This window comes from Poecile atricapillus, chromosome 3, assembly GCF_030490865.1.
Source record: "Poecile atricapillus isolate bPoeAtr1 chromosome 3, bPoeAtr1.hap1, whole genome shotgun sequence".
In the NCBI taxonomy this organism is placed as follows: Eukaryota; Metazoa; Chordata; class Aves; order Passeriformes; family Paridae; genus Poecile; species Poecile atricapillus.
The window spans coordinates 50090860-50116750 of NC_081251.1; the positions used below are offsets into that span (position 1 = coordinate 50090860).

At 35.7% G+C, this 25891-nt stretch overlaps 1 protein-coding gene across 7 annotated transcripts in view; it reads right to left on the reverse strand.

The window, feature by feature from the left end:
• Positions 1 to 25891, reverse strand: part of FAM184A (family with sequence similarity 184 member A) — a 73734-nt gene that overhangs the window by 13403 nt on the left and 34440 nt on the right. For 3 of the 7 annotated variants that reach the window (XM_058836602.1, XM_058836600.1, XM_058836598.1), the window contains exons 6-13: positions 22985 to 23107; positions 18983 to 19144; positions 16973 to 17094; positions 16628 to 16778; positions 6533 to 6574; positions 2253 to 2465; positions 1063 to 1216; positions 536 to 663 (exon numbers count right to left, since the gene is read on the reverse strand). In XM_058836602.1, coding sequence (XP_058692585.1) covers positions 536 to 663; positions 1063 to 1216; positions 2253 to 2465; positions 6533 to 6574; positions 16628 to 16778; positions 16973 to 17094; positions 18983 to 19144; positions 22985 to 23107 — 1095 coding nt within the window. Of the gene's footprint in view, positions 1 to 535; positions 664 to 1062; positions 1217 to 2252; positions 2466 to 6532; positions 6575 to 16627; positions 16779 to 16968; positions 17095 to 18982; positions 19145 to 22984; positions 23108 to 25891 lie in introns of all 7 variants that reach the window. The other 4 variants (XM_058836604.1, XM_058836603.1, XM_058836599.1 and 1 more) reach the window with 2 other exon arrangements.

Below are 25891 nucleotides of genomic sequence, written 5' to 3' on the forward strand. Positions count from 1 at the left end.
TAAAATGAAAAATGAAAGATAAAAGGTGAATTAATCAGTTTGCTACTGAAAGCACAGGTAGTTCACACTGGCTTTGGGGGTTTGGTTTTGGTGGGGTTTTTTTGTGTACTTTTTTCTTCAGTTTGAAGAAATCATTTGATTATAAGCAGCCACTTCATTTACCATATCTCTTAGGCTTCAAAGAGAAACAGCTTTTTCTGTCCTACTGGCAGATGAGGACGAGTACAATCTTGCACGAATGGGCACTTGCCTCCCATGGCAAGCCAAGGAGCTTCCAGATGGCTGCACAGTTCTGAGAGGAAACTACCCAGATGTGGGAGCTTTTTTAGGCTTTCAACAAGGTTTATAGAAGGCAGAAAAAGCTAAGCAAGAAAGTTGAGGAAACTGGTAGGAATGCATTAGCTGCTGGGTGCTGGATGATTTTTGAAGGACTACATGTTTGTTACTTGTTCACAACAGTTCTTGCCTCCAGCAGAGGGGAAAAATTAATATCGATCATGTTGTTTTACAGCCAGTTGCCAACCATGCCTCCTACCTGTCGCCTGCCAATTTCTATGCTTCTTTCAAGCTCCATTTTGGCAGCTACCAGTTCTTGCTGATGGTTGTGCCTCAGCTGGTCAATTGCAGCTGCATGTTGGTGGTTGAGCTCTGAGCGCAAGGAAGCTGGTTACCATGAACAAAGAGAAAAGTTTAATTTGGACGTGTTTACATTAATTAACAATAGCTAGTCAGCATCTAGTATTGCTGCTGACCTAAAATACACTTTACATCAGCTAAGTAACTGTCCTGTATTTTATTCTGTTGCTTTCTGAAAATACCAGTTCTCCATCAGGAACTCTGGTCGCTTACTCTTTTCAAAAGAGCCTTAAGGGTGAGATATTTTGAAAGTGAAGTCTAGGCTTACATGTTAAAGCTCATAGTGATTTTAAGAGGAACACTCAGGTCAACACTGAATGACTCAGAGAGAAACTACAGTGTTATAATATACACACACGTGCATGTATATTTGCATGAGTAGAAATAATGGTTTTGGACCCATTTTCAAATTTGAAAATAGTATACCTAACATAGCTTTTCCTTCATCCTCCAGCTCGAATCGTAGAGTCTGAAGTTCCTGTTCCATCTCCAATTTAAAGCCTTCCATGGCTTGTTTATGTGTTTCTTTCAGTGCATGAAGTTCTTCTGAGTGCTTCTGCTGTAAACGTTCTTCTAACTCCTATGAAATCAAAATTGACAAAAATTGTTCTACACCAACTTAGAGAATTTATAAAACATTACATAATAACCAACTGGAAACAAAAAGCAGGCATTGATATACTCTAGAAAAAACACACTAATATTACTCATATTTTCTTATCCTTCTAACATATTTTTTCTTTTCAGTGGTTAATGGCTACCGATATTACCTGTACACAAAACCCATTTGGCTCACAGCTGGAAAAGAGAAAAAAATCAATCCATGGATATAGCTACAATAACATGCAATGTAATTAAGGTGCAGATTCATAGATGGGCTTAGTGTACACACATCTGGGGACTTCTGCTCCCTACGGACACCCATATTTACTCCCTATGGAATTGTATGAAGCATAATGTTCCTGGTAAACATCTTCTGATATTCTGGGCACATAGTGGGAAAACTGATTGCAAAGGCACACTCTGGAGCTGAACTTAAAAAACCTTAAGTAACTCCCCCACCCCCATTAAGTACCATGAATTACCAAAATTCCAATTTTAAAGCCGGTTTTGTCAAGGTTTTAAAAAACATATCTTGGGTGGGGCATGAAAATTATCTTGCAAGTCACAGAACATAGCTAACACAATTTTTTACATATGGAAAATATAAAATATATTTCAAAGGAGTCTATTGACAGAAAAAACATGCAAAATTAACTATAATGGAAAATTCCTACTCAAAAAACAAAACAAAAGAATATAATATTAAGGGTAACTGTCAATGTACCATAAAGAAATGCATGTACTGACAATAATTTTACATTATATAAACACACACACACATGCACACCTATAAACGTGCATATAAAGCAAGACATGAAACAATGCCAGTATTAGAAAACATTTTCAATATATCTTGTTTAGGTTTAACTGGATAACAGTACTGCTGCAATACATCAGCTGAAAAGGAAATTTAGTGGTTATACAGATACTTTCTTTACTAATTCCAACTGTATATGTAAAATGCTAAAATAACAATATTCTCTACAGAATTTGGAATAACAAAATGAACATGCCTTTTGTTCTTGCTCTTTTGTTTCTTCCATGTTTTGAAAGGCAAGGATATGGGCTTCCTGAAGTGACTTATGCCTTTGCTGATGCTCTTCTTCTAATTCCTGGATCTCCTGAGTCAGTCTCTGTCGCTCCTGACTGAACTGGGCTTGTAGCTGTTGCAAAGAGCTCTGTGACTGGGAAAGCTGCATCTCCAGATTCTGCTTCAGTAAGGAGATCTAATCCACAACAGAACAGCAAATATTCATTAGTCATTAATACTAACATCAGCTGTAAAGAAGACACTTAGAAGAAGAAAACATTTGAAACTTTAGAGCCAGAGCATTAGCTAAAAGACAGACAAGCAATGTCATCCATCTACTCAATTTGTTGTTAATGTTCTATGATACATAATCAGAGATATAATGACATTTTAGTGGTTTTGTAAGAGTTATCATATTGGTTAGCTCATACTGCAACACTACCTGTAACACAATATTTAACGGCCAAATTATCAAAAATTATTTAGGTTTTATATAAAAGATCAATAAAAATGACACTATCAAGGTCTGAAATTAAGACTTGATTGTTAAACTACTGTTCAGGGGAACACCTGTTCTGCAAGGATAATCTTGCACTTGGAATAGGGGAGGGTAGCCTGCGACATCTACACTGATTTTTATATAATTTTGTATGCTATGGTCCTACTAGTGGTTTTCTCATTTAGAAAGAAATGGTACCACTCAACATCACAAGTAAAAAGTAACACTTGATGGATTTCCCATCACACTTTTTTGTTAGTTCAGTAAGACTGTGAGGGTGATTTTTATGCTTGTTTCCAAGATCTAAACAATCTGAGCCACAAATAACTCATTTTCTTAGAAATACCTGATTTTACAAATGATGCTTTTCATCCAGCAAGTATTATAGTATACTATATTCCTTTCTCAGTCCTGTTTTCTTTTTATAATAGTATTATACTTTGTTCTTCATAGCATCTTTTCAGACTTAAAGTACTAAACCTGTACTCCCTGTAAAGTCAAACATGAGAGATAGCCTCCAGTTCTGGAAACAAGATTTAATCAAAGGAGAATTCTGCTCCCATGACTCAAATGAAGGAAAATAAATTTGCTAAGTGACAAAGAATTTGAATCAGTAAGGATACTTTTCAAGCCTCAGAGCATTATATCATATGGAATTATAAATGGAAGTCTGATAGTGTCATTTGATTCAGCATATCTTAAAATTAATTATGTCAAATTTGTAACGACATTGCACATCAAGTTATTGAGTTAGAGAACATTTAATCCACCACTTAGCATAAAATTAATAGCAGCATACCGAGTACAACTTGTAGCATGAACATTACTGACAAACATGTGGGTTAAGTTTCTTTTTCAGAAGAACATAGCTTAAGCAGATTTGAAAGAAAAAAGCTACAGAAACAAAAATTAGCACTAAAACAAAAGAAAACAAAAATCAAACTAATTTAAATTAAATAAGTATAGCTCGTTGTATTTCAGATTCAACAGGTCTATGTATCTGGGAATATACACTCTACCTTCACATACACTGAATAAACAGTATTGTAATTCAGATACCTTTGGAAGAGATTAGCTACAATTAAAGGAATGTAGTGAAGGCCTACACTACATTCTGAAGAACATTTACTAAATACATTAAATATAAATTTCACATAGAAATTGTACAGTGTCAGACCAAAGTTTTGTCTGATCCCTGCTTTTGCCTCCAGAAAGGGCCAACCAGGTTTACCCTAAAAAAAGGCCAAGCATAAATGCAGGGAGCTTGACCCTGTAGTCTACCTGGAACTAGAAATCTTTCTTAAACCAGAAGAGGTGTTTCGGAGCAGATTTATATAAGAAATAATAACAACCACTATCTGAGCCCATAAAAGCTTTAAGTATCCACAATATCCTGTGCAGAGTTCCATGCAGACATGATAATTTGACATGATGATCTTCAATACTTGTAATGGAAAGGAGTCAAAAGAAGTTCCCTTTTCATTTGCTGTATCCTACTCATGTTTCTATTGCTCTCCATCATTTCCCTCCTTACACTCTTAGCCATTCTGAACTGCTTTGGCTTAGTGAGTTGCTCCTTGTATGAAAGTTATTTCTTACCTATGATCACATTTCTCCTACTTTTACCCCTTTTCTACTATTTCTTTTTTTAAGATTAGGAAGCCAAAACAGCACAAATTATTTGAAATGAGAGTAAACTCTGTTCTTATGTAGGGATTTATATGGTTTTACATGTTATGTTCTCTGTTTCTCTCCCATATTCCTAAACTTTTATTTACTTTTGAGACTTCTACTCAGCACTGAGGTGATGTTTTCATAGAATTATATATCATAGTCCCCAAACTACTTTCTAGTTGTAACAGGTCAAGGTAAGGCTCATTATTTTATGGAAAGAGTTAAAATTTTTTTTTTTCTTTGTGGATAATTTTGCATTTATCTACACTGAATTTCATCTGCCATTTTATTGTCAAGTCCCTTGGCCTTTGACAGTTATTCTATTATGAATAAGCTTTTATAAGCTGCAAAGTTTCCTACCTTACTCATTTCTCAACAACCTGTAAAAGAAAATATTTTCAGCATCAGTGTAACTCTACTGATAATCTATCTTCATGGTGGTAACAATTAATTTAATATCTAGATATAATATATACTGTATTTTTTCTCTTCACCCCTAGAAACTCACTCCACTGAAGTGGTGAGTTTGCACCATGCACCTGCCAGCATGGCCAGCTCTGAATTTTCATATATACATCATCTTCTTGTACTGCAATGTGCTATTGTCTTCCTTCTCCAGGGGAAAAAAAAAAAAAAAAAGCTATTTTACCTAAACTTTCCTTTGATCTACTCACATCCCCATCTACTCTAATTCATCCCACGTTCACTACTGGGCCCTTCTTTCCTTCCCACCTTTCTGTAACCTCATACCTACCTGGTCCTTCGCTTCATCCATAAGCCCATTCTTACTTGTCCCTTTGACCATGTTTCTGTCAGGTTTCTCATCATTGTCGTGTCCTGCTCACCCTGGCCACCAGGAGGTATAATTTTGGGGAAGTCCTGCCCAGTTCTGCAGAACCTCAGGTAATTTAATGATCACACTCTAACAAGCCTTTCATGTTAACAGTCAAATGGAGACAACCATGGTAACTTAGGCAAATTTTTATTAAAACAACATGAAAAAATGTATTTTGGGCTTGAAGTTATATCTATCTCTCACTTAAGTTCCTGGTCCAAATTCTGATAATTCTCCAATTACCAGTATATAATTTAAAAATATGTTGAGCATGGGCAAGGGCGAAACAATTTTGTTTTCATTTCTGTCTTGGAAATGCAGAAAACATTTTAATTGAGATGAACAAGAGAAGTCTGACATCTGGGCAGGAAGCCATCTTCAAAGAGATCAAGAATAAGCAAGAGCAGTTCATCCTTCAACCAGATTAAAGTGACTGCAAAACCACAGCCTGAAATGAGTCAATGTCTGGAGATGTCTATTTGCATCAATAGACTATACAGAAAATAAAGGACAATGAGGATTAAATGATTCTAGCAAGCAAGTTAGATTAATCTACCCTTCTAATAATTTGTTTTGATGTTGAAAAGCACAAAAAAAAGTTTAAAATATCAGTCTTTTTAGAAGAGCATGTAATTTTAAATACTATTTTAATTATTCAGTGCATAGACTGATATCCTTAAGAGCACGTTTTGAGAGTATAAGTGCCCCTTTTTGTAAGTCTTATGACTAGCCTTTCTGTACACCTCTGTACTGAGGATTCAAAAGAAAAGAGCTCTAAACACTATTCTCTGAACTTCCAATACTTTTGTCCCAGCACATTAAAAACATCAGTGAGAATTAAAAAAAAAAAAAAAAAAAAAAAAAAAAATTTGAAAGAATAGTTTGGCTACAATTATGACTTACACTGCAAAACTGCAAATTATAATAGAGCATCAATCCCATGCTTTGTAGAAAGCTCTGCAACACACGTCTGCACTGCCCACAAGCTTGCTTGCGTTAACAATGACTTAAAAATGCTGCTCATGTTATGACCACGTACACAGTGTTCGATGCCAGTGATATGCACACAGATGAGGGGATGCACTACACAAGCTTTTGATAGCAGCACATGTTCTCATATTATTATCACATATATTCCCAAATATTATCATGTCTCCCATTTCATGGGCTTAAGCTGTAAAGCAGTACTGCAGGATATGCAGGTTGATTAGTGCAAGCATGCCCTGTTCACAAGCTGTAAGTGCAAATCACTTACATTGCTGATAGATTTATGCAAAGCTTCACCGAGACAGTGCCGCTATGAAGGAAAGATCAACAGGAATAAAGGGAAACATTCAGAAATCAACTAAGTAAAAGAAAAAGGGATAAGGAAGGGTAAACACAGAACATTAATTACAATTTGATCAGAGAAAGATAAGTTGAAAGCCATCTGGGAAAAATGAGTATGTTGCTTTGACTCAGTCTGTAAGCTACTCAACACAGAACAGAATGATGTGGTTTACCATGTTATGTTTCCGACATACAGTATAGCATTATCTCTTTAACATAATGTTACTACATAGACATATTACACAGCTGAACACTTTTGAAGTTATCCACTTAGTTTCTCCTTTATGGCAAAACAATTTTGGGAAGAAATCATTAGGTACATGGATACTATATAAGGGCACAATCAACAATCAGCTGTGCCTCTGTATCAAAAGCACATCAAATATGTCATATTAAAGATCAAATTTCACTGCTAAAGGGCAGGAAATTAGTTTAGTCATTAATGAAGACATTTGTATTAAAATACTTCTTTTAACTTTCTTAAAATTCAGAACCAAATAGGTACATAGAAGACAATTCCTGAAAGTCTCCAGCAATAAAATGACTTACTGTACCACTTATACGAGCAGTGATTCCTCACAAAAAGCAAAAAATCCCAACATATTTCCAAGTAAATGCTCTATGAAATATTATTGATCATATAAATAATATACAAAATTAATATGTACATTAAAATGCCTGTGTGTTTATATATATATCTGAATCATACAGATAAGCACACACACATGCACTGAACAGAGTCATCAGAAATTAAGTGAGCGCAATTTCAAATCCAGCATGACCACTTTCCCCTTTTGTCACAGGTCAGCCAAGAAGATGGCTTTCTCCAGGATACAGCAGGTATTTTGACACCAGCCTGAAAGTCTATAGGTGGGAACTATTAGATAACACTTTGCCAAAATACAAAAAGAAATTGTTATTCAGTCTCAAGCATCTAAAACAAGGCACAACATAAAAATACATTATTGTGAAATATCCAAAATGAGCTTATTAGAATTGTAAGAGAGTTATAAGCATTAATTTTCTATGCAAGAGTAGAACACTAGGAGGCATCATACTCCAGCAGACAAGGCTAAGACCAGCATCTGACAGCTCTGATTCCAACACCAGACTTAGACACTGCCAGTCTGAACAAATCCACCCAATTTTTCTGTGCTTCCTTTCCCATCTGTTTGGTTTCTTTAGGGGGGAAGCTGTTATGAACAGGAATGATCTCCTGCTAAATAAATATTCACTTTCTAAAATGTTTGATACTTTATATTGGTGGATGCATCTATACATTGTGGTACAATTAAGAAATACTTAGATTTTACACCTGAAGCAGAAAAATTCTTATTGTACCATACTGAAAAGATGTTCCAAGTAAAAACAGAATTATATAGGCTAGTCAATTGGAATGGGTCTCATTTCAGAAAACGTGTAGCAGTTTAATCAGATACAGCTCCATATTCAAAAGTATGCAGAACACATTCAGAATGCAGAACTTCAAAATAACATAAGCTTAAGTGTTATTAAGAAATTTCATAAAAATTTCAGACATACTTATGAATACTTCCACAGCAAGGTCCATCCATGTTCAGGAGAAAAAAAAAAATGTTAAGAACCAAAAAGAATGCAGGCATAATTATTACTGTCTGTGTGTCTATGATGGGGAAAATGATGATTAAAAAGCAAGGAAGAAGGTGGGTTTAATTATCACTCTGTTTCTACAGGTTGGAATTCAAGATTTTATTTGTGATGCTGCTGTGTTATAAGAAAACTTTGCTCAATTCTCTTTGAAATCTATGGGGTGTACATGTGAACTAATTTACTTCTTGAAAGTACAGAAACTTCTGAAAGCATCTCTCTACTTGGTATATATGTATTACCTAACCTGACTTCACTTGATTTTGCTGTCTCATTTTGCAGTGGAAGTATTATCTTCTCCACCCTCAGCATATGCAAAGCTAAGCCTCAGATGCAACCAAGAGAGCTTCATGATGACCCAGAGGAACAGCAGAGAGGCAGCAGAGGATAGAACTGCATCTTTATATGCAGCATCTTTATAATCCACTGATCATTGCAGGCTACTCAGCAGGACTGAAAGACTTTGCAAGCAATACGTGGAACAAGACTGGAATTCCCAGCTCTCTTTCAACATCTGTCCTAGAAGAGCTGAGTTTTTCAGTTTAGTTGGGCAAAGTAAACTTTACTGCGTTGCAGTAAAGAACAGATTTAGTGATTTGAAACTATTCAAGCTATGTGTTTGCTTATTGTAATGAAGCGTTGTGTTCCCATCACAGCTGTCACAGGGGCCATTCTTGGTGATGAAATGGTGTCATTTCCCTCAAGAAGGACATTTACTGCACCAGTGACATTTTCACATTTTCATTCAGTTACCTTGTTTCCTGCAGGACATTAACTTATTGAACGCCTGGAAGTTCCCCTGCTTTATGGTTTCTCTGAAATAAAAATTACTTTCAAACAGATTAGAGAGGCTTGACACTTAATTTCAGCATCAGCCTTCACATCACCCAAAGATCAGTTATATAACACTTTTCCCTCACTGACATTTCAATGTCAGATTGTGTCACAATCTGACTTGGCTATATGGTTAACTGAATTTTCAAAACACTGCTGGCAAACAGGAATTACTGTGTAAAACCCAAGACCCTAAATGGGAAAGCTCCTTCTTCATCTGTTTTATCAAGGCAGACCTAGATTGCTACACAGTCTTTGCTTCATTTTTAGAATGATCTCCCAGAGATGCTGCTTACCTTCCTGAAGAACAAATCCTATGTGCACCCACCAGACATTAGTAAAGGAAATGAGTTTCTGAAGTGCCTAGCACAGAAGCCAGGGGACCTTTGGCATAAGCCCATTTTATCCAGCTAATAATGGCAACAACAACCCTAAAACTCTCCCTCGAGATAGGTCTTTGAAGAGAAGGACTGATTTGTCAGCAGATGTAGAGTCTCTGGCTGCGCAGTGCTTACGCAGCAGATGACTCCGCAGAGATTTGGAAAGCAGCTGTTTGCTACTACAACGCTTTGTACTTGGCTCGAGGCTTGTGACATGCTAGGAACTGGAGAGCTACATCAAAGTTTGCCCTCTCTGACAAGTAAGAAAAAGCAGCATTTAGAGCCCTTTCCCTATCTCAAAACTCAACTGCTTCCTGATGAGGAAAATGAAGTATATATAAGGCATTCTGAAATCTTTAATCATCTCTGGGATCTAACTGGTTCTGATTCCCTCCTGGTTTTGGAGCAACCCCAAAGCAAAGGTGGTATCTCCAGGATGCCAGAGGGTGGGAAACTTTTCCTGTTGCTTTAAAAAGATGGACGTTTTATCTTTTCCAGTTTAGGAATCTGTCAAATTTCATAGAATGGCAAGGGTTGGCCTAGGTATTCTGCAGATTTGTATCTGTTTGGACTTTAGAATACACTCTTTTAATCCAACGAACTGTAGGTTCAACAGTCAGGGGAAAAACAAGTGCATTTGAATGTCCTGATAATTTTTAAAGGTTTTGGAAAGTGTCTACAGCTTCATTCATTTATTTGTCATAATGTTGTCAGGATTTTAGAGATCATATACACACCTTGACTAATTTTTCCTGGGACACAGAAATATCACTGGCCTTAATCTAGAATTTTAATCAGCTGCTGAATCTCAAACAAATTTCGCTCCCCCTAATAAGTTCTCATTCCTTCCAGGGTCCACTGATTTCATTGGTTTTCAACCAAAAGCAAAAGCTCCTTCAAAAAGTACAAAGCTAAGAGGCTAAGGGAGGTGTTTTAAAACTAGATACTTGCCAAAGTCTTTATCTTACATTTAACAGAAAAACATTTATAAATATAGGATTAAAATTTTGTTTTGGGGATGGTATTACTGCTGCATTTAGCTTCGATTTCTATTTACCAATTTTGGACGTATAAACTTCCAAATCTCAAATTAAACTTTTTACTCATGTACAATACTAAGAATTTCATGTTCTTTTCATCCACTGACAAAAGGAATTAAAAGCCTTTCCATCTCCTCCAGATTTGCTGCCACTCAAACTCATGACATTAAATTTCAATTAGAAGTTTAGGATCAAATAGACAGGTTTTCTTTGGATATGAAAAAATCAACTCCAAACACTAGCCTGAATATATTTTTTTTAATTAAACACAACACCATGGGAGAAAAAAAATTAAGAAGGAATTAAGAGAGATTAAAAAGTCCAGTTAGACATCTGTTATAAAACACAGAACAAACTAACACTTGTTAGTATTCCTACTGTGTACTGCTGAAAATATTTTGAAAACACTGATTTTTTTTCTGTTGCTTTTATTTGCCTGTTTTGCTGAGTAGCTCTTAATTGTAAATGGTCTTTAATTAATTTCTTCCATTATATTCAGAATCTTTTAAACGAAGAGTAAAATAATGACGAAGGGGCGGTCTGGGCTGAACGGGCTCACCAAAACCAAAGGCTCGTAACAAACAGCTCAACATTAGGCATTTGTTTTCATGTCCAGGCTTCAGACAACACTACAATGACCAATGTGGACGCAACAAACTCACCAACTCATCATCAGGAACTCTGCAGAGAATAGGGAGCCCAGGACAAGAGGGATTCCTTACTGAGAAGCAGAAAGTCATGAATCCAGGGGAAGCACCCTCAGCAGTGGGCCCTCTGAGGGCTGCAGTGAGTCTGCACTATGCGATTACCCACATGTCATGTGAAACAGTTTCTGACCTGTTTAAAGCATAGGTTTCCCACTTGGGAATACAGGAGCACCAATCCTTCTAAAGCAGTGGTAAGTGGCAGGACACACACAGACAATGAATCTAGGCAGAAACTCCCAAATCTCTCCTAATTCTCTGCATGAGTCACAGTACAGTCCCACTAAGACCACAGTTTTGAGAACTTTATTACCCTGTCAAAGTTTTCAACAGTCAGAGAAAGCATGCTCCTTTGGAAAAACGAGTATCTACAGATTGAAGAAGAGCCATAAAACATTACTCTGAACTGCATTTCAGGGTGCCCCCTGCTCTTTTCTCCCTCCTTGGTATGATTTTTCTTTTTATTCTTTTGGATTTCCACATTTTAGACTTCTAAGTGCTTTTTAAACCTTGCCCAACATCTCTTACCATCCACTAGATGTCATGGTAGCCTTACTAGTATTATTGAATAGAAGAATTGCCAAACCAAATCAGGAGGGAGTTATTTGAAGTTTACCTCCACTCCGTTTCTGACAGACAAGCCTTTAGACAGTGTGTTCAGGACAATATCAGGTGACAGAGGGCTGAGTAAAATGATTCTGCGCTGAAAGTTTATCTCCCTTCTTTCTGAAAACTGATACAATGTACGTACAGGTTGTTTCTTGCAGAAATTTCCAGCATCCCTTTGACAGCAAATCTAATGCAAGGATTGTGGAACAGGCCAGTAATCCTTGTGCTGGGTAAAGAAAGTAGTGTTTCCAGATTTTGCTAATGTGGATGCACATCAGCTCTGCAATAAGCTCCTCCACACGGGCAAGTAAAGATGAAGCAGTAACTGGACGATGCCTGATCAAAAGCCATTTATAGATGTGCACAAGAGCTCAGGGACTTTTCTCAACACCCCATCAACAGCAGAATACCCAGGATTTTTAGACCAGTATGTTAAGACTGAGTTTGTAATTTCCTGAAAACTACAATTTGAATAATAACTGCATCAGAAGGAAATACTTACATTTTGATACAAGTCAAAGTTTCTCCTATTTACTTTTACAGTTTAAAAAGGAGCACACCATCATAGAAACAAACTCTGAAGAGGAAATCTCAACATATTTTTCAAAAAAGGAATCTTTGCAGTAGGAAAAACAAACAACAGCTACCAAAATGTATGTAGTATACTTTTGTCTATTCTTGCTGTACTACTTCTGGTATTTCCATTAATAGAAGACATATCTTTGATGTGAAAAGGTGACAAAGTTAAGAAAGAAGAATGTCACACATGCTTGGCCGTGTATGAAGCTACTTAAGAATGGGAGAGCTACATATGGGAAAAAATAATGATAAAAACATTTACTTCACTGAAATATGTTACTGAAAAGTAAGGAAGACGGGAGAACCAATGCTTGCTCAAATATAGAAAATCCCATCCACAATGAGAACCCTTGACTCAGTTTACTGAAAAAAAGTATCACAAGAAGAAACAGATATGAAGAATACAAATCTAAACCTGTATGTTTCAGGGCCCAAAACTGAAGGTTGCACAAGACAGACAGGCAAAATAGAGAACATGCTCACGCTTTCAAAAAAACAAGAAAATTCCAGCTATTTTGGTCATGGCTGAAGCTTTCTCAGCAGTAAAATGTTTTTAAGGAAAGTGTTAAAACCCCATTATAGAGCTAAGAGGAATGGAAAGGAGCTAGCATATCTGAATTCACTGCATATTTCATTATGAAACTCTCAAATGGATTGATGTAGAAGTACTTGGTGCAATTTATGGGGGAAAAAAAAGCACTTTCGTTTTTGTCTTCTAGAATAACTTCTCACATCAGAGATAAAAACTACAGATTTGCTCTCTAGACAATGATCTAGTTAAATTACCAATCACATTTAAGTGTTGATGATGCTTTGCAACTAGCAAGAATGTGTTTAAGCACTTAATCAGCTGAGTAGCATTTTATCTCAAGAAAATTATTTTATTCATAACAAAGCTATACTGTTAGAATAACAATAACCCTATGTGCATTCTGTGAAGGACCACTTAGCATTACTGGTATGAAAGCAAAACTACTACCTAGCTTTATGCAAGAGCTAGATTCTACCTATCAAACATGCAACAAATAGAAGTGGCAGAAATTTGTAGATCAGAAGAACATTTTAAAAACTCAAATCAGCTTAGTATACTTTATGGGCATAATTTTTTTGATTGAAACTGTTTGGTTTGGGTGCTTTTTTTAATTAAAATTTATATCTGTGTCTATTCATTCAGTTTTTCAGCACCAGTCAGCAGCATTCCCAAGTGGGCATACTCTACGCTGTATTTTTCTACAGTGTAGGTAACTATATTTAAACTTGTTTTTTCAGCCCTTCAGCCGTGTATGATTACATAACCATTCCTATACTTCAAGTTAGGCGACACACTTCTTTGTAGCTTGTTTTTAAACCAAATCAGAGATGCATCAATACACATTAGAAAATTGCACCTCCACTGATGAGCATTTAATTTCTGAATTCAACTTTATGAACAGAAATTATACAACTAAGTGGCAAACCTCTAGACACTTTCTCAACATAAAGAACACACACTGGCCACATTTGTTGTCAAATCAGGATTTACAAAAAATTTAGCAGTGACCCTGGACTTGTATTGTTTTGGTAAATCATTGTATAATACTACTGGTATAGAGCAGACTTCTGTTTCAGGTGTAACAATCTGAATTGCAGAAAAAGAAACTGTATTTCCCCTCTTCCTAATTTTATACAGGCTTCATGCCTCTCAAATAGGATTTAAATACATCTTCCTACAAATTAAAACCAGGGTGTAACAAATCCACTATTTCACAGGCAGCTCTAGTTCAGGGCAGAATTTCTAAGGCATTAGAATTTCAGTAGCTCATTTCAGCACCTTATCAGGTCTGGAGATGGAAACAGTGGAGCATCCTTCCGGAGTCTGTGGGTGACACCAAGCTGGGAAGAATAAAAGGTGGAGGGCAACACAGTGGAATGGACACCATACACTGAAAGACAGGGCTGCCATCCAGAGGGACCTATCTATGTTATAAGTATGGGCTGGCAGGAACCACACAAAATTCGGGAAAGACAAATGCAAATTCCTTGACACAGGAAGGACCAAACTCATACACTGGTCCACACTGGGTCACAGACCTGCTCTGCACAACCTCATTGACGGTAGGCTAAACATGAACCAGCAGTGTGGTGTGGCAGCACTGGGTGCCAGCAGCACACTGGGCTGTAGCAGCAACCAGTGGTTTGAGGGAAGGGATCAGTGCCTTCGACTTAGCACTTACTGCACATCACCTGGAAGCATATTCTGTCTCCTCCTCCAGCTCATTCAGCTTTGGTACAAAACACATGTTGATAAATTTGATCATATTCTGTGGAGAGCTACCACCAAGAAGGCTGGGACTGGAACACTGAGGTAACTGTTTTCTCAGGCTAAAGAAGAAATACCTCTCCAGCACCTGTGAGGTGGTTACAGAGAAAGTGGATCCAGTCTTGGTACAATGGTGTACAGCAGAACAATGAGAGGCTACACTCCAACTGAAACAGAGAAGGTTCTGACTAAATATAAAGCTCACTATAAGGATAATTAAGCAATAAATGAGATTATTCAGAGACACTGTAGAATCTTCATCCTTAGAGGTTATTCAAGAGCTGACTGGACAGAGCCCTAAGCAACCTGGTTCTAATTCAGTGCTGACTGATTTGAGCAGCCTCCTGAGGCCTCTTCTAAGCTAAGCAAGTCTGTGATTCTGTGATCCAGGTCACTACAACTCTCAGAGACTACCTTTTGTGTGCTCCAGTCAGGAGGAACTCACTACAGCTCCATTTCTCCAAGAGTTAAGTTACCCATCTTTTACACTATGGTCTGGAATTCCCTCTCTTCCAGCTGTAGTGGATAAAATACAGATCCTTACAGAGGGAAAGCTTAATTCCCTATTACCAACACTTAACTTTTCAATCTTTATTAAATACCTATCCAATTCAAACAGTGGCATGGAAAAGTCACAGCTGGATTGAAAAAAAAATAGTCTTCACATGCTCTTAATCTCTTTGCATACAGTTCTGATACAGTAAAAGATATGAAGAAAAAAGAAAAATACTACAATTTTGCATATGGAGACCTTTTCCTATTCTCTAGTAAATTCTCCTTACTACAGTTAGCTTTCTGATTCCAAAATTTCTCGCACAGGCAGAAAAAAATGTCAATTTGCAACACAGTAATTTTCCATTCTGAAACTGTAGATTAGATTTCACATGGTACTCTTGAAAGGCAGAGATAAAAGTATGTTAAAACTATATAAAGTTTAATATATCCCTTTCAAGACAAAATGCTATTTATAGGTAGAAGTAAAGAAAGCAAATGAAACTTGGGTAATGTGAAATTTAAAATCAAATGAGCCAAATTCTTATTATGTTCATGTTGTAAAAAGTAACAGACCAAGAACTTTGAAAACCTCCAGCTTTTATGAGCCTAAACCACAAGACTTCACAAGTTTAAATTCCCCTGTCAGCAAAATATATTGTGACGTGCTCCTGTGAGAGGCTGAATAATCAAATGCGTGCTCAGTTATTAGACTTCACAAATTAGCCAGCAAATTAAAAGCTACCCCACAATAACACCCTGGAATCATAGTCATTTAAGGAGTTCCAGAATCTGTTACTCTTACTTTAAAGCGTGTTTGTTCATTATCAGCTATTTCTTCAAACTGGAGCCAATAAAACCAGTTCTACAGCATTTATGGTTTGGAAAAAGTACAAAGCAAGTATTTTCTTTAAATTAACTAACATAATTGAGAGTATAAATATGAGTTACCATCAAAAAACCTCAGTACTTACACAAAAGTATCCCAAAATAATGTCCAAAATCACTTAAGACATAGCTGTAATAAATGTGTCATAGAAATTGAGGGACATTTTGACTTCCTAGAGACTTGTACAGTGTTATTCCTGGACACATAGGGGATTATTATTTTTGTAAAGATAGGGGATACCTGTAAGTCCAAACAATTAGCATTGGTAGATATTTAACAGCACAACAGGTGAGCAGACAAAATCAAAACAATCTTGTAGCAAAGAAGTGAGACTGTCAACATCCTCTCCCTCCTCCCCTCAAAACTGTAAAAAGAACACCACTCATATAATTAAAGTCATATCCACATATTATTTAAAATATTTGATCATGATTAGTTAAAAAAAACCTATGCTAACAAATTTAATTTCAAAGCCAGATGTCACAATCAATTTAATTTACTTAGTTGGTAATAAGCTACCAACAATTAAATTGTAATGGCTTTCCAATTCTAAAAGACACCATAGTTACCTGGTCTAAAAGATCTTCGACCTTTTTTTGCCATCCATCCCTTGCTGCATTTTTTTCACGTTCTTTTAGCTGCAACAGCTGAGTCATGGCTGCCTTCTTGTCCTCTTCATGCTGCAGCCTCAGCTCTTCACGAAGCTTATTACATTCCTGTCTAAAAACAAAGGTCAAATAACTAAAATGCAGTGGGACCTTGTGTAAGAAGTAGGAAAGAATCATGATCTCAGTAATAATTGGAAAATCTCAAATAACCAAAACCCTTGCTTTGCATTTCATTTGATAGTACATTTGCATATAATATATAGTTCATTTCTTATTAAAGAATAAAAGAAAAAGAATAATACTTGCCGAAGATTTTCTGTCCATTTTATTTCCAAGTCACGTGCCATTCTGTCAACTTTGAACTTTTCCTCCTCTCTCATGGCAGCAATCATTGCCTCGTGCTGTTGTCTCTCCTGATCTAGTTCTCCCTGCAAATACAAACTTTACAATAGAGACTGATCAGCAGCAAAAGTGTATTTCAAACATTAAATGAGTTATTGTATTAATAATCAAAGGGTATTTATAATAAAAATGTATTTTTGATTGTATTTATAATAAATATTATATTTATTTGAGTGTATTTATAATAAAAATATCAATTATAATTGGCTCATAAATTTGAACTACAACTTCTTCAGTGTGAAATTCCTAGTTATGCACAATTAATGCTTACACATCTCCTGATACTTCTTACTTGTGAAACAGAAGTGTGTACTCCTACAAAAAGCAATCTTCCAATAAGTCATTCTGCAATCCTTCCAAATACCATTACATTGAATCATGAAATAATTTGTGTTGTAAAGAACCTCAAAAGGTCAACAAGTCTCATACACTGAAGTACTCATTTCAGAATTAGAGCAGGTGGCTTAGGTATTTTGTCAAGAATGCTTTGAATTTTATTTTTTAAATTTTTCTAAGCATCAAGTATCCAGTATTTGAATTTCAAAGCCTGAGCTACATGTGTGTGATACAAAGATCAAAGTTAATTTCTATTTCTTGATGGAATAAGCCTGCTAGAAACAAGGTTCCACAGTCTGAACACAGAGAGCACCACCTTTAAAATTCCCATCAATTTCTGCTGAAGTTTTACCATACGAGTACAGTATTAGGTATCACCTAGAAATCCTACTTACATGAATGTTGTTCAGCAGTGCTTGCTCTGTTCACAAGAAGCAAACATAACCCCCCAAAACATTTTAAAATAAAACCTTTCCTGCAGCATTTTGATAATTTTTAAAATCTGATAATATACTTGTTATTGCCAGTAACCTACTATATATGAATATTTAAATGTTTTAATAGGTGAAGAGAGCAATAGTAGTTCATAGGAACATTTAGAGACATTATAAAAAATACAGAGGAAGTTATAAACTACAATATTGTTCACCTCCAATGACTGTAGCGGAAAGAAACAAAAAAATATATCAATAACCTGTTTCAGGCTGGTTTTGTTAAGAAAATATGAAAACATGTTCAGTGAAAAAAAAATTTATTATATTTGCCGCTCTACATCAAATACTTTTGTGATCTTGTAAATAAATGTACATTCTTTACTGAGGAACCAAAAAGGAAATGTTTACCCAGTATTGCAGTCAATAAGCTATTGACAGACTAACTGACTGTTCTATTTCCATCTAAGCCAATTAAAATGACAATGTATTTGTGCCAAGGCAAATTAATTGCTTAATGGTATAAAGTGGTCACATTATCTAGGTGACAGTCTGCTATCTTTAAAGATATCCTAGCATATATCTAAAAATTATTCTCAAGCCTTTACCAAAATTCTAAATTCATGCCTGAAATGAAAACCGTGTCCACTATCCAAGGAAAACACGGCATATATGTATCCAAAAAAATAATCAAAATAATTTCTGTGAATTCCAGAGCTAGTAAGCCCTGGACCTTGTTTTGCATCATGACATGAACTGTCTGTAATTGCAAGTGTTCACTCACATCCTTTCATGAAATTCTGTTAGAACTCTGAACACATTTTGGCAGCTACAATTTACATTAACCACACAAAGATATGCCTGCAGCACTGCCTGTTAAATTCAAAAAATGTTCTGAAAACCAAAAATACCCACCTCAAAACAATCAATCAATTATATAAAAATTAAAAAAGCCAAACCCCAAAACAACCTATTCTAGTTTCCATTTTATAAATTTTCTGCTCAAAATAGAAATCTCTCCTTTAATGAAGCCACATGAGGCTCCTTCTATCACGTGTACCCCATAACAGTTCTAGGCATTTTAAAAACAAGACCAAAATCACCATGACTCTGCTTTGCACAATTTATTCTCCAACAGTGTGGTTACCTCAACACTATACAGTGAATCTGTGGTCTCTCGCAGTCTTGCTCTAGTTAATTCTAGTTCTTTCTGGAGTATTTCCTGAGCTTCTTGAAGACTGGAGATGTGTCCTTCTGCAGTCCCGAGGCCTTGCTCACTTTTTCGTACTAGGTCTTGCAGACGACATACCTGTGACATTGCAAAAAAACCTGTCATTTCCATAATTATTACTAATGGCAGCCAAGCCATCCTGGTGTTTTTCAGTGATTCCTAATTTTGACCTAGACAAATTTTTAATTGCACTACTTGTTCTCCTTTAATATCAGTTAATGCTTCTGCATTTAAATTCCTGTAAAATTATAAAAGCAAAGACTCAATTAGAGGATTTTTACAAGTAAAAAAAATATATCCAATATGTGTTTGATATACATTGCAAGGAAAGAGGCTACATAAAAGATCTGAAATTGACTGTAAGTTTACTCTGAGAAAGCATGTTTTCAGCAAATTAATGAGTATTTCAAAATACATGAACTCTAATACATAAATTAACTTGTTCTAGGGTTTAAGTTTCTCTGTTTTCAGATTGCTACCTGTCTAGCCTGTTTAAAACTCAAGCTAGCAACGATATAGTATAACGTAATCATTTCCTTAACTGCTATGTAAAGATACTCTTTTTTTCTGCCTGTCTGTGCTTCAGCTTCCCATCTGTAAAATGATGATTTACACTTCTTCCCTTCAAATAAAAATATGAGAGACTGAAGTTATAGGAAAGAAAAGCTTTTAAAGTATGTAGGTTGAAAAAACAGGAAAATGGGAGGCAGGGAGGAACAAAGAACAGCAGCTAACTGGAAGTGCATTTTTTGCTGAAGCAATAGTCTATACTATTGCCTTTGTATGTTGAGATAAATCCATCCACAATGGGCCAAGTGTCACAAGAAGAGACTAGCCTTTGGTTTACAGGCATGGATAGGTAAGAATTATAACCACTCTTCCTGTTTGTTAGAATAATTACATACAAATACTGCTTATAATACACACAAAGACATCAACACCACCCCTCTCTCCCAGAACTTTCTCCCTCTATCGACAACCTGTGAAGTGTTTAAAAAGAGGAACTCCTCCTTTCCCCTCAGAAAGGAATCCAAAATTCCTTTGGCATAAGAGATCTCAGTGAAAAACGCATGCAAACTTGAGCACTTGTGTCTGCGCTCCTTTGAGTTGTATTCAACCAACCAGTAATTCCCTACAAAGCACTGCTACCTGAAGGAGAATCCCTACAAGAAAAACCATCCCCAAACTGCACTGGTATCCTGGTAGTGCACTGCTGTCTACGTATCTGAATCACTTGCATCATATGAATACCAATCCTGTAGATCTAAAGGATATGGGAGCAGGCAGGAATGCCACTCATAGGGTTTAAGATATATTCTTGCTGTTGACAAAGCAGTGATGGAGGCTGTTTAAAACGATCTTTAATAACTTCATCAGAAATCCTTTGCCTGGATACAGCAAGTCCTTAGATAGCTGTGCCAAGTGACACAAACATACCAACATTCTAAAAGGCCTTGGCTGGTCCACAATGAAAGGAAACAAATCTAGAGTGAACAGCCGGTCTCGTCCTGAGACACGTGAGAAAGCCACTATCTTGACTTAACCCAAACTCCCAAAAAAATCTCTGGCAAGTATTTAAGATTACACTGGTCTTAAATAGCTTAGTACTAGAAGCAAGCCTAATAAGGCTTCAATCTTCCCTCATCCTTTAGCTAAGGTAATTGCCACCAGAAAGTCTGTCAAAAAGAAAAGGAAATGGCATAAGTTCAAAAGCAGCTTTCTCAGCAGGGAAGAGAGAACTGAGCTAGCATCCACAGAAAGTAATGAATACAAGCCTACTGTTAAATTACTTCTGTAACTTAAAGCAAACCAAAAAAAAGAAAAAAAGGAAGCAACAGTAGCAATGTAAAAGCTAAGCTAATAATGTGTCAGACACACCACAGGGAAGCTTTTTCTAGGTCAGTAAAGGCATTGAGAAACTGTTGTTAGTTGTCAATAGAGATCTAAGGCCAAGCTGTGGTTGCAATTGAAGCACATCTTTCAGGTGCTCAAGATAAACATAGTAATGAAATGAAACATATCTCCTCTGTACTTCATGGAGCAGATTTACAGACCAACCCAAATTCATCGCCTGTATGTTTTCTCTCATTCTTTCACTATGCAAAATATATGGAATTGCATTTATCCTGGCAAAAGATTGTATATAACCTTGAATATTGGACAGCAGCTGGACCTAGTTCCCTATTTTAGTCTTTCTTGTTCCTTAACTTTTCCTCTGTTTGGTTAACTCAGCATGCTGATGAATTTTCCAAGATGGAAATTGATAGCAGCTGGATAACAGAAACTCATTCTTAAAACATTTGAAGTTATTTCCTTCAAGGAAGGAGAAAGTTTATTGCTCATTAACCCAAGAGAAATTGATAAAGAATAACTAGATTCAAGCCTATAGGGTTAGATGATGATAGAATGACAATAGAGCTCTACTCAGATCTAATCCAGTAACAATGAAAGTTAGCATGCACCAGAGAAGTTAAAGCTAAAAAGAAGTAACTAAACTCCATGTAATTTTGAACTGAAAAATAAAGCTGTGTATGATTTTACACATATATATATGACATATATAAGATATGAGATATATATGTCATATATAAGATATATGTTATATATCTTATATATATATGATATATATAAGATATATAACAAATACATCATATTTTCATCAATTTGAATGCAGGTAAGCACAGTGTTAAAAAAGAAAGAGCGGTTCCAGCTTAAAGTTGCACCTTCTCTAAGCTCTGAAACAATGATACTGGCAACCCTCAGGAGGAAAAATCCTCCTGTTTAAACAGCTACTCACAACTGACCAATCAGCAGAGCTGCTGAACTCTAAAGGTGGGAGGTCCAACTACCCTGGTAGAGTATGAGCTCTGGCATATCCATCTATCTGGTAGGTCCTACTCTGAAAGTATATATTAATACATATTTTCAGAATATATACCTTAATATATAATAATCAAATACATTATGATGCTATTAATATAGCAGTGTATCAATAGATTATTAATGCAGTAATATATAATATATTAACAAATAAAATCTATACTTTTGGAAGAGCAAACTTCCCCATTTAGTATATTAAAAACAGGCAAGTTTTTTTCTTAAGCTAGCTTAGCATTTGTGCAATTTGCAAATCACCAGAATGAGACACCTGCTCTCCAGATGTTGTACAGTATAGAAAGCAGTAATGAAAAATGTTGCTGCAAAATAATACTTAAATTCATGTCTAAGTCTCTCTTAAAGCACACACTGAAGCCATGCATAGGGCATTCATAATACTGAATAATAAAGCTGATGAAATATTTTCTTGAAAGAAGGCAAAATTTCCAGAGAAAAATGATTTGATGTTTTTGATATCAGTAGAATGTACTTCCAGTTTCAAAATACTGCATTATGAAAAGGTGGTGATTTCCGACTAAAAAAATTAAAACTGTCTTGAGATATGATACATTTAACACTGATTGCATATATAAAGACATAGTGAATAATTTGGGTCTTACTAAAAGTATTTCATATCATCTTTTGATGAAAATACATGAAGATGATTTCCAAGTCAGGAAACTGACCAGAATTTATGATATGTTAACCATAACCAAATATGGGTTTACATTAATCATTGAATTTCTCTCTCTCCTGACATATTTTGTGTAGAGGTCTGTGTATCTAGTGACAAGATAAAAACAATTAAAAATAAAGAGCTGTTTACATTAGCTGTTTACATCTCTCTTGCTTTGTTAATTTTGTAAAGGACAATAAAATTATTGTCCAGAAGCAGTCAATCAGCTTGCTATGTTTAAAGAATATTCCAGTTAAACAGAAGTAAGGCATTAAACACTCAACAGCATAGTCCTAGAACTGTCCTGGAGTCTAAGATGACTATTGATAAAATGTGGTAGCTGAAACAAGCAAGTTAGTCCTTGCCTCCTGATTGGCAGAAGTCAGCTTCGTTGTCAGCTCTTCCTTCACGTTTTCCAGCTGCTGTCGGAGCTGATTCTTATCATCCTCCAAATGCAGTTTCTCTTTCTCAAACTGCTGCTCCAACTCCTTCAGAAACAGGAAGGATGGAAGAAACATTAAATACTTGTAATGCAGTCATTGTAAAGTACAGGTCGACCACATGAAAATGATTCTAACTGGCATAAACACTTGTGATACCCTTCCTTAAACTGTTAAAGCATGAATATTTATTTCCCTTTACAACAGATGTCTTAACTTTTCAGTTTATTTTATCTTTGGTTAATCACAAAATAAAGACAAACAGGACTTTCTTCTCAATTACTTCTCAATTATCAAAAGCTTTAAAATTATGTCTACTTCCACAATTTTTCAGTCTGAGCTGAAAGAAGAATTTTCCATTTTTTATAAAATTACACTGATAAATCTGTATGTCATTCAGCCTTTACCCATCTACTTCCTACAAATAATCCCCACAGGAAAGAGGAAATCTTAAAACTCAGATTGAGCTCTGTGAAGTTTTTCCTAATGTTATAATAATCGAAAAAAAATCCCCACACCATATGTCTATAAAATTTATGTAGAACCGAAAGAGATCAACAATGGGTTGTCAAGTTTAACTATATGGAAAGAATCAAGTAACACCCCTGTTTTCATTCAACCTTTATGATGTAATAGCCAAATTTTCAAAATAACTGCCGGAGGAATTATATTTCTCTTACATGAGCCAATGTTGCGTGTGCGTATATATACACACATAAATGTTAGAAACTTTTATATTTTTAAATGAAAATTATAAATTTATACCTCATCTTTATTAATATTCAGAATACATTTTCATAAGAACAATTTCTTCCACAAAATATTTTAAAGGAAACATGTTAAAATTGAGAATTTTATTACATATTTCAGTGAAATATACTATATAACTTATAATACTGCAAAGTTTTAGTGAAAGAAAATTAAGGTTGCCAAGCAAGGTGCTCCAGAGTCATGCTATACAAAGCTTCAAGGTTATCTATGGAGCTAGAGGCTCTCTTATTAACTGCTTCCTAGGGACTCAGCTGAAATGCAAGGCTTAGCACTGATTCAGTGCCTCTGTACAGACCTGGGCTCAAGTTTCTGAAAAATCAGTATTATCTCAAAAACAGCCATGAAAATACATAGCCCAGAGCCAGCCTGAAACAAAAAGTACAACTGAAAGTATTGGTAAAATTGGGGAAATAGGGAGAAAGAACTAAAGAGGAAAAACAGTCACTAAAAGATATAAAAGTCTAAGGAAACCCAAGGTTTCCTGCTGCAAGACAGACATGAAGTGTCACCCAGCCAACTCCAAGAAGCAACAGAGGCCAAGCCTTCCTCATCCAAACCCAAAGATGCCTCAAGTGTTTTGCAGAAGGTGGTAAGCACATTAAGCAGCTTGTTAGTTCTAGCACTGCTTCAGGATATGTGGTAGGCAGTAAATAATTTCTGCATACACTGCTTGCACGATTCATGGTAGAAGTTGGACAGAGTGACAAAACAGAGGGTTACACTGTTACTAACACATTACTAAACAATAGAACTCAACAAGTGCCTGCCTTCTTCACTGGGTCCACATGAGTCAACATATGGGATAAATGTTCCTTGCTCAGTGAAACTTGATCAATGCGTCTTGTTCATGCTAAAATCTGCTGTCTGCAAAATTCCACTGGTGCTATTTAGACCCTATTCTGATAACAGAGTAATTATTTCTCTGATGATACTTGTCAGTACAGCTGTGTGGTACTGCAAAATTATTAGCAACTCTATTTTCATAATCCTCCTGATGCCATTTTTACAGCTCATTTTATAGATGGAAATACTGAAGCAAAAAGAAATATTTGAGCTATTTTTTGAGTCCTACTCTAATTCTGCTGAATTCTCTTCTGTTCCCCAGATGCATTTCCCAGGCTTCCAGTCCAAATGAATCCTCATGTCCTCTATCCCAAAGCTCCTGGTACCATGCTTCTTCCTTATACAAAATTCAACTCTGCTCCACATTTAAGCTTGACTGTTTTCTTCCTTAGATTACTTGATCACCACAACATGTGATTAGTGAGACAGGTTTGACAGAGGAGAGAGTGAAATCTGATTAAGATCACTGAAATCTGATTAAGATTGACTGATATCATGATCCTAACATCTCTTCATAGCTAGTTTTCATTGTTAAAATGATTTCACATTTCTCACACTTACAGAGGTGTTTCCTGTTTAAACTAGTTTAATGATGTAAGAAAAAAAGTTTGTGATCTCCATTTGTTTTATTCTCCACATTATTTTAGTAACAAACAAAACAAAAGAAAAAGAATCCTACATCTTACTGAAATAAAAGAAAAATATACCCAGAAACCCTAAGACACATTGTCTTAATAACAGGCATATTTAAAGTTTTAAAGAAAGTAAACCTGAAATATCAAATTCATATATGTCTCTGAGAACTACTTCAATTTCTGGGTGACAAAAAAAGTATTTTGGATTTATTAAAAATTGAACTAAGAAGCAACATACTGGTAGAAAAATTTACAAAACTAAACTAAATCTGTCTGAAATGCACATCACTAACTACAACCATGTTCCTTGGTATGTTTCCTATGAATACATCAAAAGAAATATAACATAGCCTTGAATTAAACACTTAATCCTGTATTTCCCGTATGAGGCAAAATTTGTGTATAACACGCATACAATCAGATCAGGAAATAATAATTAAAAAATGGACCTCTCATCCTGACAAAGAAAAGGCAAGATTTGTGAAATAAAAAAAAGCCTTTCAGTTTAAGGACTCCAGTCAAAGGTAAATGTATAGTTGCTGTACAGGACATAATTTTATGATGCAAGCTTGGAACAGCGGTT